This window comes from Hypomesus nipponensis, chromosome 8 (genome assembly GCF_054491055.1).
Source record: "Hypomesus nipponensis isolate SF chromosome 8, ASM5449105v1, whole genome shotgun sequence".
Lineage (NCBI taxonomy): Eukaryota > Metazoa > Chordata > Actinopteri > Osmeriformes > Osmeridae > Hypomesus > Hypomesus nipponensis.
Window position 1 is genome coordinate 5172735 of NC_140368.1, and position 17464 is coordinate 5190198.

Genomic DNA, 17464 nt, shown 5'->3' on the forward strand with positions numbered 1-17464 from the left:
GGGGCAGGGGCCGGGCAGAGCCCAGTCTTCTGGCCTGGCTCTGGGCAGCACCACTGACAGTGTTGCTGTTGGAGGTTGCTTTATGTCCTTCTCTGTCCCACTCTCATCCTCTCTCACATCGTAACATTTTGACAGCCTCGCTTCTCTCTGGCCCTCGCTCCCCCTATCTAGGTCAGTTGCTGTTTCTGGTCGGCTGGCTAGCTGGCTTGCTGTTTTCTGTCTGGCCGGCTGGTCACTGGCTGGCTAGCTACACTGTGTGTGTGTGTGTGTGTGTGTGTAGGTCAGATGAGTCCAAATCATATTTGAGTACTGAGGTCATGTGAGGTTAATAACTAGCTGGCTGTTGAACAAACGGTGAATCTTAACCTCAGAAGGCCCCACATGAACTGAGAACTCAAATACATGTGGACTCATCTGACTCTCTCACACACACACACACACACCCTGAGTGTCCTAGATTTACTAATGTCCTCACTAATATTGGGCTGAGACAGCCTCCCCTCCAGCTCTTCATCTCTGAAGAGTTAAGACTCTCTTCCTCCCTTCAGCTTCGATGAGACATTGTTCTCTCTCTCTCTCTCTTTCCCTCCATTTTCCATTTTCCTTTGTTTTTATCTTTGCATGTATAGGGACGCGTGGGGTCGAAGGTCAGGGGAAACTCAGATAACAGAAATGAACAGAAACAAAACATTCAAACTACAGTGCACTGTTTTCTCTTCCCTCTCTCTCTCCCTCCCTCTCCCTCTCCAAGTCTAATGAATGACAGTATCTTGCTCCCTGCTCAGATAGGACCCAGAGTGTTCTCCTTGTTTTCTGGCCGCAGATACTTGTCACACCAGTAGTTCCAGATGGTTCAGTGGTAGAAACCCAGCCTGAGACTTCGGCTCAGCGGGCTAGTGAGGGCTTAGTGCTGTGGTCTTGTATTGTTCTCTCTCTCTCTCTCTCTCTGGTGAACTTTCACTTTGGCCCAATCGGAGTCCGTCAGAATGGAACCTACTAATTCCAAGGGTTCCATCTGTGAGGAACCAGCCAATCAGGCTGCATGTCCGCTGGTTGCTTCCTGTTCTCTCTAGGGATGTGGTTTTGGAAGGCGAGTCCAATAGCGCAATTGTCCTTTCGTCCATTTGTTGTGGTCACGGATGTTCCTTAGTTTTTTTTCTTTATTACTCCATGTTCACCCCTCCTATGCTGCAAAACTAGCTTCAGGATTCAGCCATCTATCTTGTTGACTGGTGGTATGCAGTGTGTTGTTGGGGGTAGGGTCGTGACAGTTGTGACAAAGCTGCCTGGATGTTTTGAGTTTCTTGGGTCGCGGACGCCGCGGTTCCTACCAAAAGCTGCTAGATATTACCCACAATCCACCCCTCCCCTAGACCTTCCCAGAGTGCATTCCTGCCTGATGGACTGTGGTTGCATGCACCAGAGCCACAAGATGGATGGATAGATGGATAGAAGACAGATAGGACAGACAGATGAACATACACAGAACTCTTTTTAGGTCCTTAAGGTTCCATTAAGAACCCTTTCCAAGACAGGTAGAACCGTTCAACGTTCCAATCAACCCTGTATGGAACTGAGAGAGTTCTATGTGGAGCTATAGAACTCTGTTGGGAGTTTTGGGCTCAGTGGGTTTCTTCGGTTGTTGAAAAAAAGAAGAAGGAGCAGGAAGCAGAGTGAGGTACATGATACATGTGGGATACACAGTAGAAGCTGACTGAATCGAATCGTTAAAACCACGCGCAGAAATTGCTGTCTACCATTTCTTCTCTTTTTGTCTTTCCCTCCTTCCTTCTCTCCTATTCCAGTTTGTCAATAACAGCTCACGGAACACAAATTCTCAGGCATGTTTCAGAACCATACACTTGGATCTTGTAACTGTGGTAGGACAATCACATGAAATGTGTGCTCAGCAAGGCAAAGGATGTTCTGAAAACATCTGCTAACATGCTGAGGGAGACCTTGATACCACAATGTTGAACCCACACTAACACACACGCATACATGCACTTAGACACACGCACATAGCAGCCCCTAGTTTCTAGGTTTATACAGTCACGGCTAGATTATCTATGTTCTGTTCTAGAGGAGTTCTGCAGGGTAGCATGGACCAGATTATAAACGCTTGAGGAGGTTGTCTGACTTCCAGGCCTGTACAATGCTGTCTGCCTGCCTGCCTGCCTGCCTGCCTGCCTGCCTGCCTGCCTGCCTGCCTGCTTGCCTGCTTGCCTGCCTGCCTGCCTGCCTGCCTGCCTGCCTGCCTGCCTGCCTGCCTGCTTGCCTGCTTGCCTGCTTGCCTGCTTGCCTGCTTGCCTGCCTGCCAGCCAGCCAGCCTGCCAGCCAGCCTGCCAGCCTGCCAGCCTGCCAGCCTGCCAGCCTGCCTGCCTGCCTGCCTGCCTGCCTGCCTGCCTGCCTGCCTGCCTGCCTGCCAGCCAGCCAGCCTGTCTTTCTGTCTGTGTCAGACTGGCTCACTGAGAGATACTCCGACCTGACTGACCTGTGTGGAGACCAGGTTACAGTCAATGTGGGTGCCCATTCCAGTCTTCTGTCGATGCAGCAAAGCTGCCATGATGGCTCCGTGACAGTAGAGGCCCGTGGCTAGGTCTGTCATGGCTACACCCGGCCTCACGGGCGCGCCATCCTGGCAACACAGCAGGACAGAGAGCATCATGGGACTGGGGTCACTGCTGTGTGTTTGACTGACAGACTGTGGGGCTGACCAACTGGCTGATTGGTTGGTTGGTTGATGTCCAGGTGAGCTGTGTGCTGGGTCCATGTCTCACCTCTGGGCCTGTTATGTGCATCATCCCTGACACCGCAGACGCTATGGAGTCATACCCTGGCTTCTGGGACTGGGGCCCTGTCTGTCCATATCCTACACACACACACACACACGCGCGCACAGACAAACACACACAGATGTACATAGTAAAGATCAGTACAGTCAGGATGTCCTCCTCAATCATGGTTCATCTGAGTTTTCATGAGTGTTCCTGAATGAACCCATTTAAGGAGTCCTAGATCTGCTCTGTGACCTGCAGTTCTAGAATGGATATGGAAGATAATCCACTTAAACCAGGCTCTAAAGGAAGCTGGAGATTTCCAGGATGTACTTCTAAGAGGGGAAAACAGAAAAATGCCAGTGTTTGTGTTCGTTGTATCAGAACCTGTGTGGGAAGCTGGTGGACCTGCCCAGAACTGACCCAGTCAGCTCCTCGAGAAAGTTACACGCTGCCACGTTTTCTGAGAAATGTTCGCAAAAATCCCAGGAATAAAATAGAGCCCACTGGAATTCAGTAGAACAACACCTGTACATTACAACCTGAGACCAAACCAACAGCCCCTCACCCAGGAAAGATTAGCAATCTAACAGAGTCTCTGAATCCAATATCTACCATGTTTTGTCTTTCATAAATTTGTATGCTTAAGAGGGAGAGTGCGCTGTCCAGTTACGCAACTACCTTTACTAATGTGCACAGTATGTGGGTGTGCGTGTGTGTGTGTGTGTGTGCCTGCATGTGTGTGCCTGCTTGTATGTGTGCATACTTAAAATCTGGTATAATCCTATAAGATTAGTGGGACAACTGGATATGTTTTATCCCACAGTCAACACTTTCACATGAATCATTACAACACACACAGCACATGCAGCCTCCTCTGACAACATAAACACACTATTAACCTGATCATCCAACACACACAAACCAGAGTTATCCTGCACCTCCTGCATCAGCACAAAATGCACTGCTCTTTTCAGGATCAAGGAGGCTGTGTCGCCCACTCACAACACATCACTCTGAGCTCCTGACAAACCAACAGGCTGAGTGATCTCATGTTCCTGTCAGCAGGGCTGGGGGTTCCCACTGGGCTCAAACACTTTGCTTCAGGATGAAGGTTCATACCCTGGATGGGTCCGTGTGTGGGGTTAGGGTCATCATCGTCGTCATCATCATCATCCTCTCGTTCTCTCTCTTTCTGTGTCTGATCATAAGGAGATCCGATTCTCCTATTGCAACAATCCACAACCAGACAGGAATTTGCTAACCCACAGGAAGAAGGGAGAGTTCTAGGACGTATTTTAACGACTGGCACATGTTCACAATGAATCTTTCTCTCAGACGCCATTTGGATCCTCTTTAATTGGCTGTAGAGAAATTAAGCCTCGCTGATAAAATTAGAAAAAATGTTTCATGACTTGTGAAACTTCGTCTCACTCAACCTCAACTATTCACAGCATCTGCTCTCCAGCCCTACCTCCCTCACTCTCTCCCTTCCTCCCTCCCCATCTCTCTCCCTCCCTCTTCCCCCCATCCCTTTACATCTCTCCCTTTCTCCTTTCCTTTCCCTTCCCTCCCCTCCCTCCTTTCCTCCATCAATCCCTCCTAGCCTCACCACCCTTCCTTCACAGCTTGATTCTGTCCCTGCCAACCTTAATCCCTCCATCTTTACCTCCCTCATATCCTCCTGTTTGTTTTGTCTTTCTCCATCCCTCACTCTTTCTCTCCTTCTGTCCCTCCCTTGCTCTCTCTATCTGTCCATGTATGCTCAGGTCAACAGTGTATCATACAGTTAACCAGCTGTAGTTGTGGCTGTAACAGTTTTTACCCAGTCTAGCGGGCTCTACCATTTTACATTGTCTATTTCATCCATTACCATGAGATATATTTAACCTATAAGCGTATTACATTAGGTCTACTTAACCTATTAGCTTATTATATGAGGTCCATAGAACACACCAGTGCACTCTGTTAGGTTCAACTCCCCAGAGCAGTAGGATGTAGCCTTTAGCTCCAACAGCTAATCAGGTCTGAAAGGGTTTTCACGCACGGCTGCCAGACTAGAGATTCAACCCTCCGCTGGGACTCCCACTGCTTACATAAGCAGTCATATAACACACATTACTGTACATACATTACTGCCTGCTGAGAGGGAGAAACCAGGTCCACTTATACAACCTGCCTCCAGGTCATTCTATTGGTCCCCAGGTTAGTCGCAATCAACCAATCAGCAGGCCATAAATCAGGCTATGACATCACAGCGAGAAGCCTGTTTGGAGTAAATCAAGCTTGCTCATTAGCTGAACTGAAGTGTCCGTCAAACTGTCATACACATAAGCTTCGGGTCAACTAGGAGGACTGGCTTCCTGCACACTTGATTGCAATGTTTTACTACGGGGTGTTTAAGTGTGTGCGTGCGTGCGGGCGTGCACCTAGAGGTCAACAAAAGGTCTCCTAGTTGATTTTCACTGTGCCGTCCTGAGAGAAGTTGTTGTTAAACTCTCAGTCCTCAAAAGCAGCAGAGGAAACTCTGCCAAGAGTCACAAAACAGAAGATCCAAATGAAACAGCACTTTTAGGATTCCATACCACTTGACAGATTTCAGCTCCCACATCAAGGCCAAACGCTGCAACTCACACTGTTATATGAGGTCACAGCCCTTGTAGCTGCAACTCCATGACTCCAGACATAGACAGGGAAACGGTCTCCATCAGGACCAGAGAGAAGGGAAATGAACCATCCTGGCATGAGAGTCATAAATCTGGATAATTTAACTGTCCTGCTGCTATGGTTTAATGAGACCTCGGGGGTGAGACCCCCCTTTTATACAGGGGGTGGGGGGGGGGGGGACAGTACAGGAGAGGGGAGGGAAGGAGAATGCATGGGAATCTAGCAGTTCCTGTCATCTTTCAAAGAGGCTGGGTTAAATTAAGACTTTCTGTTTTCATTTCAGAACTTTCTGCGACCACAAACAGGGAATGCAGAGACACACCTCTGCTGAGTGGATGTACCACAAACACACCAGAGGGCTTTTTACACTCGGGTTCACCATGGTGTCAGGGTCCCTCTGGTGGCCGTTGAGCTAACCGGTAACAAGGACCTCTTGAGAGTTGGTCTCTGTTCACGGGTCAGAGGTTAGGGGTCAGGGTACCTGAGATGGAGCAGTAGACTAGCTGGGGGTTGGTTTGGCTCACATCCTCGTACCCTAGGCCCATCTCACACAGCTTTCCAGGAAGGTAGTTCTCCACCAGCACGTCACATACACCTACAAGCTTAAAAGGGACAATCAAAAATAGGGTCTATTCCAATAGATTTGGTATGTGGATATAAAAGGGACAATGTTTTCAAGTTGCATAGGCGAGGAGCAGGCCAAGTTGGCCCCAGTCATGTGACACACAGGCCTGGTCCTATCACGGGTAGGCCCTCTGTACTCTCCTACCTCCATGATGATCTGGACGCCTCTAGGATCTTTCAGGTTCACAGCTACACTCTACGAGCAGAGAACAGTTACATGGATGAATGAAGGTTAAGTTTAATGGATAATCAAGTCCAAGATTCAGCTTAATGATTCACCATCCAACCTAGCAAACAACAGCTTCAAGAAACTATTGGCCTGGCACGTCTTCACAGGAGGAGAGATCCCGAGCTGGATGAAGAGGACGAGGAGAAAGGAAGAGAGATAGAGGACAGATACCTTCTTGTTTCTGTTGACACTGAGGAAGTAGGCGCTCTCCTCTCCCACAAAGGGGGGTCCCCAAGCTCTGGTGTCATCCCCAGCACCTGAGACACACACACACAGCCGTGCACGTCAGACTAATGATGATGTAGTGACAGCAGAGAAGAAGCCACTCTTTCACAGGTCCGCCCTCCAGTTGTGGTTGGCCTACCTGGTCTCTCCACCTTGATGATCTCAGCCCCAAGGTCTCCCAGTATCATGGTGGCAAATGGACCTGCCAGAACCCTATGAAAAACATACGCACATAGGCAGACACACATTTATCAGCAATGTCTAAATAAATAGGCTACGTTTAGGCTATATTTCTAAAGCAGAATTGACGGTACTCAAACTAGCCTACCTCGTTAGGTCTAGAACTCTGGTGCCCTCTAGCGGCCGGATGACATCACCTGTGGCAGCGAGAGACAGGGTCATATCATCCGCGGGCACGACTCCACCTAGTCTCATATAATGTTTTACTTGCATTATAATAACCTTTGGATCTAAAAGGGTTGCCATGCCATTCCAACTTGAAATTGATCATATCACTGGAACTGACCATAGTTGGCTAATATCGCACAGGATAACTTTTTGCTGTGCCGAGGTGAACCTATCGCTCCAGTATATTGTTTACCAATGTTTGTCATGCCAAGGGGCTGAAGAAGCACTGTTACTTACACTGAACTTTTAGGATCAAGCATTGTAATGCAGCGTAATGGTCATCTATTACATTCTCATAAGTAATTAACAACTTAATCCACACACTCCCAACAGTTTAGATAATAACTTATACGGCTAAAAGTTTCAAAGAACCCTACGTTGTAACTGTTTATTGTAAAAATAAAGTGAGTGGTTTCATCGGGTAGTGAAGTGACAGCGTGTAGCGTATTTAAAGTCGGGATTTGGGGAAACTGCCACCCAGGCGATACCTGGCTGTGCGTTGGACAGCAGTCGTCTGAGACTGATGCGTGTCTGATGAACCCGTTTTATCCCGCTTGATCTCAGTGCGGGTAAACATATTCCGAAGAACGTGAAGGTCCCAGACATGATAGTGTTGATCTCTAAGGTGCAGTCGAATAGGACGTTTGCAGGCAGCAATGCACGCGCATGTGTCCAATACGCCTTGACTTTACGGGTCGGCTTGATTTGGTTCACTTCGTTCGCCGGATGAAAGAAGTGACTACACTAACCCATAGCCTTATCTGACATGCTTTGAACAAACCATTGTAAAAAAAAAAAAAAACATTAAGAGAAAAATGCAAATGTCATCAATTTATTTACTGAAGATACAGCAACCAGTCAAATTGATCAGACTAGCAGAAAAAAAATCAATTCAGGAACATAGAATGAAAGAAATTAAAAGACATAATTCACAACAGACACACTTTATTCACGAGTGTAGCTGCAATCCCTCCCTCCCTCCCTCCCTCCCTCCCTCCCTCCCTCCCTCCCTCCCTCCCTCCTTCCCTCCCTCCCTCCCTCCCTCCCTCCCTCCCTCCCTCCCTCCCTCCCTCCCTCCCTCCCTCCCTCCCTCCCTCCCTCCCTCCCTCCCTCCCTCCCTCCCTCCCTCCCTCCCTCCCTCCCTGGTCTACTTCTCTTCTTGACTCTCACTCTCTTGCTTGTGCCCTTCTCAGTCTTCCTTCACCTGTCTCATCTCCACTTCTCTGTTCCCACCACCTAATTTCCCTCTTCTCTCCATCCCTCCATCTGAACAAAGATGGCCGCACATATCTGTCTGTCCTCTGCTGCAGTGTCCTCCCACACCACTAGGGGTGCTCTGGGGCACTTGCGTCCAGGAGGGGCATGGGGTGAGGGTCAGCCCCTGGTCCCGAAAGAGACCTCTGACCTTCAGGGTCCGGGTCTGTGATTGGTTGACCAACAGTAGCTGGGGGTGTTACCGCTACCTTTTGTTGGAGGATCTGACCTGGTGTCTGACCCAGCCAGTAGGAGCTGGGAGGGGGCAAGGAAGAAAGAAAGTAAACCCAATGAATCAATCGTAGATCATACATCTTGACAGAAGATGAGCACATAGGAGAGGAAAGATGGGACCTACAGCGTGGATGTCCAGGAGGTCTGGGGTTGCTGGCACTGCTGCCGAATGAGGACTGGAAGTTATGGATAGTCTCCTGTAGGATCTGCCTCTCTCTGCCCTGCACACACACATATTGTTTTGTTATTGTTTTACATTGCAAGGTTTATGTTTGCTTATTATACCAATAAGATATTTGTGTGTGAGAGAGAATGAGAGCGAGAGCGAGAGAAAAAGAGAGAGAGACAGTGCGAGCGAGCAAGCTTACCTTGCCAGCGTTGAGTTCAGAGATGGCTGCCAGTATCTGCTGCCGGGGGCCATCAGTCTTGATGCCCAGCTCCTTCAGGTCCCCATCGGTCAGTGTCAGGAAGGCCTCCATGTCCACCTGGAGAGGGAGGTAGGGGGGGAGGAGAGACAGAGAGAGAGAAAGGCGCAAACGTCATAGGTGGACAAGACCAGTTAATACATGTTTGTTGCGTGACTTACCTCCTGTTCCTCAAATATGGGCTGGTACTTTTCCAGTGAGAGTTTCTTCAGGATGCTCGACAGCTCATCTGTGGAAACAGACAGAATGTAGACAGAAGTCAGGTAAAAAAATATAGACACAGACCTTATGTCCATCTCTGTCTCTCATCCATCCCTCCCTTCCATCCCTCCCTTCCTCACTCATCCATCCCTCCCTTCCCCACTCGTCCATCCATCCCTCCCTTCCTTCCTCACTCGTCCATCCATCATCTCTCCCTCTGTCTTACCTTCATCGGTGATGGTGCCGCTGCTGGAGCCTCCACTGCTCTTCGAGCGAGGGTGGGAGGAGGCGGAGGAGAGGGAGTCGCCCACCGGGGGTTTGGGGGTGGGGGATGGAGAGGGAGTGAGGGTGGGGGAGGTGCTCTTAGATGTGGAGGAATTCCCAGATTGAGGCCTCTTCTTCAGATCCATCTTCTGAAAGAAAGATGAAACGTCATGATCTCTTTAAGACATCTTACATAAGCCGAGTTCTGATTTAACTTTTAACTTGTCAAGAAAGAATGCCAATGATGTGTTCTAAAACTAGGTCGTGTGTAGTAGTGTTCTCTGACTCGTCTGGAGTGGACGTCATTGGCCACCAGGCTGGGGGTGCTGTGGACATCAGGCAGGCTAAGCTCAGCCATGCTGGGGCCTGGAACAGGAGCGTGGGCCTGGGCCTGGGCCTGGGCCTGGCTAGGACCAGGAGTAGAGCAAGGACCAGGACCAGGACCAGGATTCTGGCCAGCCATTTCCGATGTCTGAATCTTTGGATCCAGCAATCCAGCTGCTCTCTTCCTCTGGGCAGCAATCTGAGAGAGTACGCTGTCTGCACTCCCCCCTATGGATGGAGGTGAAGATACAGGTTGTTTTCATGGTGTGCTGACTCAAAACCTTTAATAAAACAGTGTGTGTGTGTGTGTCTACCTGAGCGGTTGTGTGAGTCAGACCCATGGCGGTTGACCCCTGCCAGCCCATTGGAGCCCCCGGAGGAGTGAGGGGAGTGGTAGTGGCCTGAATTGGAGGGGGAGGAGGACTGGCCTTTGGAGATGCTGGGGAACTTGATGGACCTGTTCACCACACGGCTGATGGAGGTCTGAGGAACCACAACAGAACCCAGGCTGATCCTTCTACTCTGTTCTGTACAGTACTCTTACCTCTGCCTGACCACGGCCTCATATCGAGATACGGATCCACAGTACAGTAAAGACACAGTTACTGGGATTACAACACCATGGCTTTTGGGAGAGTCGTAAGCGCTTCTTTGACGACAGCTCTACTGTATTCAAACCTCCCCACAAAGCACTCACTATGTCGGAGCTGCCACCACTGTTGAAGGAGGCTTTGCCGGGCCTGGCTGGCATGCTGAGACGAGAGGCATCGCTCCTGCCCCCCTTCAGGACCCGCGAGCGGTCTGAGTTCCATGGCTCAAAGTTGGAGGGGGGCAGAAAGGGGGGGATCACCGCCTTCAACTTGTCATTGGGAAGCCGAGTCAGGGGGGCCCCGCTTCTTAACTGGGGAGGGAGGGAGGGAGGGAGGGAGGGAGGGAGGGAGGGAGGGAGGGAGGGAGGGAGGGAGGGAGGGAGGGAGGGAGGGAGGGAGGGAGGGAGGGAGGGAGGGAGGGAGGGAGGGAGGGAGGGAGGGAGGGAGGGAGGGAGGGAGGGAGGGAGGGAAAATGAGAGATAGAGAAGGTAATAGAGAGAGGTAAGACGATTTGCAGATGAATAATGTAAATATTTAGTAGAAGCTACAGGACTTCTCCAAGGAAAACCCCCCTCCTCCTACCATGGTAAAAATGAGAGTGTCGTTCTTTTCAGAGGCCGTTCTGCCCAGACCTGGAGCATACAGAATCATAGACCAGGGTTGAGTTTGGAGTACACACACACACACATACACACACACAAACACACAGGTCTGCTCCTCTCACCACTATCCTTGCTTTTGGCCGTCCAGGCTGTGCTGATGTCGTTCCCCCCCACGGCAGCAGTAGACGCCATCGCTGTTCCGTTAGCAACAACACACTTCCTGTCTGACTTCCTGTCTGCCTTCATGGTGGCGTCCAGCGAAGCGTCTGCGTCAGGGAATGGAGCAAGTCGATTGGACGAGAGGCCGTGCCTCAGTGTATGGGTCAGTTTCAAACGGCGAAACCTGTTGGACATCCTGTTCCACCAGGACTAACCAGGAAGTAGAAAATAAGTGGACAAGTCAGGTGATGAGTCAGTCAGCCTCACAAGTGTCCTTATGACCCCTCACTGTCTATTCAGGGACCTACTGTGCTAGCACAGCGTGGTGACATCAGGATGACACCTCATCATCTAGGTTAGGGTTACCTTGAGTCCCCCCTTGTCGTCTGGGGGTAGCGGGAGGGTGCTGAGGGAATGGCGGCTCTGGGAACGTGTGAGGCGTGGTCGTCCTTTGGCCTTGGCCTTGTCCTTGTCCACCAGCATACACACTGAGGCAAGCAGGCGCACCAGCTCTGTGTCTGGGGAGGGAGGGAGGGAGGGAGGGAGGGAGGGAGGGAGGGAGGGAGGGAGGGAGGGAGGGAGGGAGGGAGGGAGGGAGGGAGGGAGGGAGGGAGGGAGGGAGGGAGGGAGGGAGGGAGGGAGGGAGGGAGGGAGGGAGGGAGGGAGGGAGGGAGGGAGGGAGGGAGGGAGGGAGGTAGGGATGAGTGGACGGAGTTAGGAGAGGGATCAGATTGACTGGACAGATGAAAACATACCTGGGTCGTTTAGCAGCATGACCAGGTCGAAGGCTGTGTATCCGTTCTTGGCTTTCAGGTTGACGTCTGCTTTCTGGCTCAGAAGGTACTTCACCACATCCTTGTTCCTGCGGCATGCACCATGTCACAGTGTCAGAAGGTCACAGGGTCAAACGTAAGAGATATGACACAGGACAATATAAATTGTCAAATAAGGGGCAAAACAGTAATTCAATGGATGTATTTCTTTACAGTATCCATGCATGATTGATCAAATAAAGTGTCCAGAAAGTACAACTGCAGTCCTGTGGAGGGCAGCCTACCCATGGTATGTGGCTTGCATCAGGGCCGTCCAACCATGGACCCCATCTTGTTTGTCTATGTCGGCATTCTTCTCCAGTAGCAGCTGGACCACCTCTAATTGGCCGCTCACGGATGCCATCATCAGAGGAGATGCTCCATCCTGATTGGCTATATTCACCTGGGTGGGATCCTCCTCTAGGATTTCTTTCACCAACTGGGAGTTACCTGCCACACACACATAAGGTTTTACAAAGCAAAGGACCTTATTACCCCGATAATACAGTGACAGTCAGAGACTGGAGGCTGTGTTGGAGTGAAACTCACCCAGCTTCAGAGCACTGAACACATCAGGACGTCTCTTCTCATCATCTGGAGTGACAGACAGAGTCAGACAGGCAGTCAGACAGAGTCAGACAGTCAGACAGACAGAGTCAGACAGACCGAGAGTCGGAGATCCAGCATAAAACTCTCTGTTGGGAACAAAAGTTCCAGTAACTTCATCTCAACTCTCACCCTTTTTAAACACACACACACACACACACATACACACACTGACACATATACAAAAGAGAGTTAAGAGTTAAGGAGAGGTACAGAGCTAAGTGGTGGCATCCCTCTCTCCACCTACCAGTTTGAGGTCGTACGGTAGTGATGGAGTCCAGATAGTTCTTCACCTCTTTCTGTTTCAGTTGCAGCGCTAGCTCAAATGCCGTTTTTGATAGGACATTGGTCTGGTCTGGGTCTGCCCCTCGCTCAACCAACTGCTGGGCCACGCTCACCTGAAGTAGAGTCCAGTCAAGCAAAAGAGGTAGGATGGGTCTCAGCAAGTGTTTCTCAGTCAAATAAATAGCCTCATCCAACCAAGACAAACTACTAAAGAAACAAATCAACAAGCACCTTCCCGCTGAGCGTGGCTAGCATGAGTGCTCCCCAGCCCGTGGTCTTCTGGGAGAAGTTGACCTCCGACCCCCACTCCATCAGCAGACGGACCATCGGCTCCTGTCCCTGCAGCGAGGCCACCAGGAGCGCTGTGACGTCCATGAACTCTCGCCCCCCTCCCCCACCGATGCCCCCTTCAAGACCACACCCCTCGCTCGCCACAAACCCGTCGCCACTGTTGAAAAGAAGAAGACAAAGAGGGGAGGGTGAGTTCAAATGAAATGCATCTCAAAAAATGTATTTCCACGCTGGAACCCAGGCGTGATCTACCTGCAGCTGTTGTTGTTGTTGCCATTAGAGACATCATCGACCATGGCCAGGTGGTCATAGTCGTCAACATAGGCTCCACCCTCGAGGAGGAGCTTGGCCACGTGGGTGTGGCCTCCGCGGGCCGCCATGGACAGAACGCTGGCGCCGAGGCGGTTTCTGCCGTTGACCTCTGCACCGTTCTCTAACAGGATGTGGGCAACGCTCAGGTGACCAAACCTGGGAGAATAGGGAAGGAAACAGGAAGGTAAGTGTCCGAGGACAGGAAACACAGCCAGGCCAACTCTCCTGGAAACACCGGCCTTGAGGAAGGTTCTGTTTACCACTTTAGTTCACTTTAGCACTGTGCTTTAGCAGTGTTTGTGTGTGCGTGTGTAATACATTTGCAGCAGAAACACGCCTATTTGTAACATGTGAACATTGACATTGATGACATTAACCGGTGAAAGGATAGACACACCTCGCAGCCTGCATAAGCGGGGTCCAGCCGTAGTTGTTCCGACTGTCTACCGAAGCCCCCTTCCTCAGAAGAAACCGAACCAGGTTCTCGTGTCCACTCGCGGAAGCGAACTGAAGCGCTGTGTTGCTCTGTTCGTCGGTGCTATCCACGGGCACCAGGGAGATACCGCGGGTGACGTCCACAACATTGCACTCGGATCCCACTTCTGACCGCAGCCTGCTCTGCCGCCCCGACTCCTTCGCTCCCGGCTCCAGAACCCCCCGGGCAGTCTCGTAGTCTCCTTCATCGCAGGCACGGAATAGAAGCAAAGAGTTTGCAGGAACGCCGAAATTCATCTCAAGTAATTCTAATCTCTAAGTTTTTTGTCCGAAAACTTTTTCCCCTCTTTTCGCTGTCTATCGATGGCCGTGTTTGGAAATCATGACGCACAAAAGTGAGATAAATCGAAACTTTTCTCATCAAAGGCAATTGTATGCCTGTCAAGCCTGCACTAGCTAAATCGAGCTAATACAATTTCACACTTTTTCTACACAATTTTTACGTTTTGGTTGCTGAAGTAATCCATGTTTGCCCCGATGTCATCCAATGTTAAAACTGTCTGGGACAGACGATGTGAAGTTAGAAGTCATCAATGACGTGCTGGAGTGGAGAGTGGCGCTGGTATTCATAATCGAACGTACTCTACTCCAACCAGGAAGTTGCGTCTAAAATACGAGACCGAACCGGACGTTGAAGTTTCTAGAAAAGAAAGTGGAATCAACTGAACGACAAAATGGTAAAGTAGCAGAATATTATCTTCAGTAATAAAAACTACATTCAAATTGGTTTCTTTTTACGCAATGAAATGTCTATAGATATATTTTAGCGCATGCTAGTTGATTACCTGGACGTTTGAGCGCTATTTACCTTATTGTATGAATCTGATTAGTCACTCAGAAACAAGCTAGCTAACGCTACAGTAGCTAGCAGGGTTTGGCTAGCTACCGTGCATTGGGATGCTTAAATGCTAGTAGTAGCATGGTCTAGTCGTCTATGGCTGTTTAATTATGTTCATTCTCAACAGAATACCAGAGGATTCCGTTCACAGCTAAAAGACAGTGTGCCAGTGACGGGCTTGTGCCCACAGGCCGGCGCGTACGGTGTGCAGGACACACTAAGGAGCGGGTGAGAGAGAAAAGCTTTTATTTATATTAGCTAGCTATCGAAAGAATCGGTCTACATCTCTACCAAAAAGATGGTCCTGTGTGTTTATATTGTAGTTGCTTAATAACGTGAGGGTTGTGTTTCTGTAACATCTACGTCTACTATATTACTGCCTGGTATAAGTCAAATATTAAAGTGGTTTACAATAGCCAAAGACAGAACATCACCATCTATTGTCAAACCTTAACATATGTTACTTTAACTGGTCCATCCCTGTTATTTTGCCCTCTCTTTTCTGCCACACAGATTCAGCAGTGTGAAGAATGAATTACTTCCCAGCCATGTGTTGGAGCTGTCAGAGAAGAATGTGAGTGTTCCTCTCTCTGGTGTGGTATTAGGCCTTCTGGTACTGAGAGTGTTGTTGGTGATGATTGTGTTGTTATTTCCTCTGTAGTTCCAGCTGAACCAGGACAAGATGAACTTCTCCACCCTGAGAAACATCCAGGGTCTCCACGCTCCCCTCAAACTGCAGATGGAGTACAGGGCAGCGCGCCAGGTAAACACACACACATACACCCACGTACACACACGCACACACACTCACATACAATTATGAAGACATGTTCTATCATAAAGATTTTTCTATTCATTTCTCCACCTGTGTCTCTTTCCATGCCCATCCCCATTCCTCCACCTAACCCCACTCCTCCACTTAACCCCACTCCTCCACCTAACCTCACTCCTCCACCTAACCCCACTCCTCCACCTAACCCCACTCCTCCACTTAACCCCACTCCTCCACCTCCACTTAACCCCACTCCTCCACTTAACCCCACTCCTCCACTTAACCCCACTCCTCCACTTAACCCCACTCCTCCACCTAACCTCACTCCTCCACCTAACCCCACTCCTCCACTTAACCCCACTCCTCCACCTCCACCTAACCCCACTCCTCCACCTAACCCCACTCCTCCACCTAACCCCACTCCTCCGTCATGGGGCCTCTCCAGATCCAGAGGCTTCCGTTCCTGCAGAGTTCTAACCTGGCGTTGGACACCCTCAGAGGCAACGATGAGAGCATCGGCTTTGAAGACATCCTCTGTGGTGAGGTTCACACTCCTGTACACCTTTCCACACCATCTCCTCTGTAATGCAGTGTGTTATTCCGTTGTATTGGGTTGGACAGTTTTGCAGGAAAGAGTTTTAAGTTAGAGGCTAAATAGGGGATTCATCAACAGGGTTAGAGAGACCCTGAACTTTTTAAACCAAGTCGGGTGCTTCACCACCACAACCCCCCCCATTTATTCATTTAGCAGATGCCTTTAGCAGACGATTTTTATTTATTTTGAATCTCCATGTTGTTATCTCTGCAGATCCCTCCCAGAGTGAGATGATGGGGGAGCCTCACATGATGGTGGAGTACAAGCTGGGATTTATGTGAGGGGGTTTTACCCAAACCTGCCCCCCACCCTCCTCCCAGGCCACCTGGCTCTGTCTGTGTCCGCTCATCCCCTTCCTCCCTATTGTCAGTGATGCTGTCTGCTCGGATGGAGATTAGGATGGATATGGATCCCTTCAAGTCCAAGTGACAATACATTTTGTATGGTTGGATTTCTGTGTTTCTAATAAATACTGTTATAACTCTGTCATGATAGGGCTGGTTTATCTTTATCAAACAACGTTTTTGTCTCCAGAACAACTCATCTTAATAGCTATCATTCAGCAGCCATGCCAGGTGGAGCTCTCTGACCTTATTATATACAAGTATACTGATGGACTGGATATCAGTTGTTGGAAGGTCCCACCTGAACTAAAATGATACAGGTTTGTAAAATCTAAGGTACAACATGTTACTTAAGTCTGACCGTAATAAGTTCCAGTTGAATACAATAGCTTTTGAACTGAAGCAAGTGTGCCACAGTTGTCGAGGAATAAACCATAGAGTATTGTTCTTGGGAGCATGGTTGGAACGGATTGTTACTGATCATCGCAGACACACATAAAAGGATGGTCAAAGGCAACAGTGGGAGAGGGGAGAGAAGAAACAAGGAATTCTGTAACTGACTGTAGCAATCAATTGTAATCGCCACTGCTATCGGACCATCCAGTCAAGCACTGCTCTGCACAACGTATTTAACTCGTGCAAAATAAATAGATAAGCGTTCTATGGTTATTTCTAATATTTGTACGGAGAGCTAAATTAAATCAATAAATCTGAACATTTCAACAAACAGAATTATTTAGTTAGACGTAACTTAAGCGACCTACGCAGGAGCTGAAAATACAAAAAGGACTAGACCGCTTGGCATGCTGGGAAATATTCAAACTACAGTGCCCACTGATAATTGCACATTCCGAGACAACTACGTTCAGACAAAGTGTTTTGAATATCCAATCTGAATCCAACATCTCTTCAGTAGCTCAAGCATAAACTATATTCAGACATGTTCATAATCTATGCATAATGGTCGAGTTGGTAAAATGTACCTATTACCACAGTAGCCAACTTGCCCTTTTACCATAGTAGGCAATCTTTTTTTTTAAATATATTTTATTACCATGTTTATTGTCTGCACCAACATCATCAAAGCAATTTAATTGTATGTGCAAAAGTACATGGTAATAAACCGGTTTC

General features: G+C 49.2%; 3 protein-coding genes across 4 annotated transcripts in view; 1 reads left to right on the plus strand and 2 right to left on the minus strand.

Annotated features, from left to right (window-relative positions):
- sugct (succinyl-CoA:glutarate-CoA transferase) overlaps positions 1–7566 on the minus strand; it is a 39995-nt gene extending 32429 nt beyond the window's left edge. Inside the window, exons 1-8 of the mRNA XM_084703893.1 lie at positions 7419–7566; positions 6851–6899; positions 6662–6735; positions 6469–6554; positions 6214–6264; positions 5926–6046; positions 2781–2872; positions 2495–2638 (exon numbers count right to left, since the gene is read on the minus strand). Of these exons, the coding sequence (XP_084560019.1) occupies positions 2495–2638; positions 2781–2872; positions 5926–6046; positions 6214–6264; positions 6469–6554; positions 6662–6735; positions 6851–6899; positions 7419–7536 (735 nt within the window). The 5' untranslated portion in view covers positions 7537–7566. The remainder of the gene's footprint in view (positions 1–2494; positions 2639–2780; positions 2873–5925; positions 6047–6213; positions 6265–6468; positions 6555–6661; positions 6736–6850; positions 6900–7418) is intronic.
- Positions 7567–8069: 503 nt separating this feature from the next.
- Positions 8070–14365, minus strand: anks6 (ankyrin repeat and sterile alpha motif domain containing 6). Of its 2 annotated transcripts, none has more exons than XM_084703314.1 (18): positions 13687–14365; positions 13230–13445; positions 12918–13134; positions 12649–12799; positions 12345–12389; positions 12041–12245; positions 11739–11845; positions 11350–11501; positions 10947–11193; positions 10805–10854; positions 10330–10533; positions 9947–10115; positions 9595–9860; positions 9271–9454; positions 9005–9072; positions 8787–8903; positions 8543–8639; positions 8070–8439 (listed from the first exon to the last, which is right to left on the minus strand). In XM_084703314.1, exons 1-18 carry the CDS (start codon positions 14019–14021, stop codon positions 8390–8392), a joined length of 2880 nt encoding a protein of 959 aa, XP_084559440.1. In that variant the 5' UTR covers positions 14022–14365; the 3' UTR covers positions 8070–8389. The 2 variants fall into 2 exon arrangements, with proteins under 2 accessions (XP_084559440.1, XP_084559439.1); XM_084703313.1 differs by having other exon boundaries at positions 9271–9457.
- Positions 14366–14380: 15 nt separating this feature from the next.
- Positions 14381–16478, plus strand: pomp (proteasome maturation protein). Its single transcript, XM_084703315.1, has 6 exons — positions 14381–14461; positions 14750–14850; positions 15136–15196; positions 15284–15385; positions 15840–15933; positions 16203–16478. Exons 1-6 carry the CDS (start codon positions 14459–14461, stop codon positions 16268–16270), a joined length of 429 nt encoding a protein of 142 aa, XP_084559441.1. The 5' UTR covers positions 14381–14458; the 3' UTR covers positions 16271–16478.
- Positions 16479–17464: the final 986 nt, after the last annotated feature.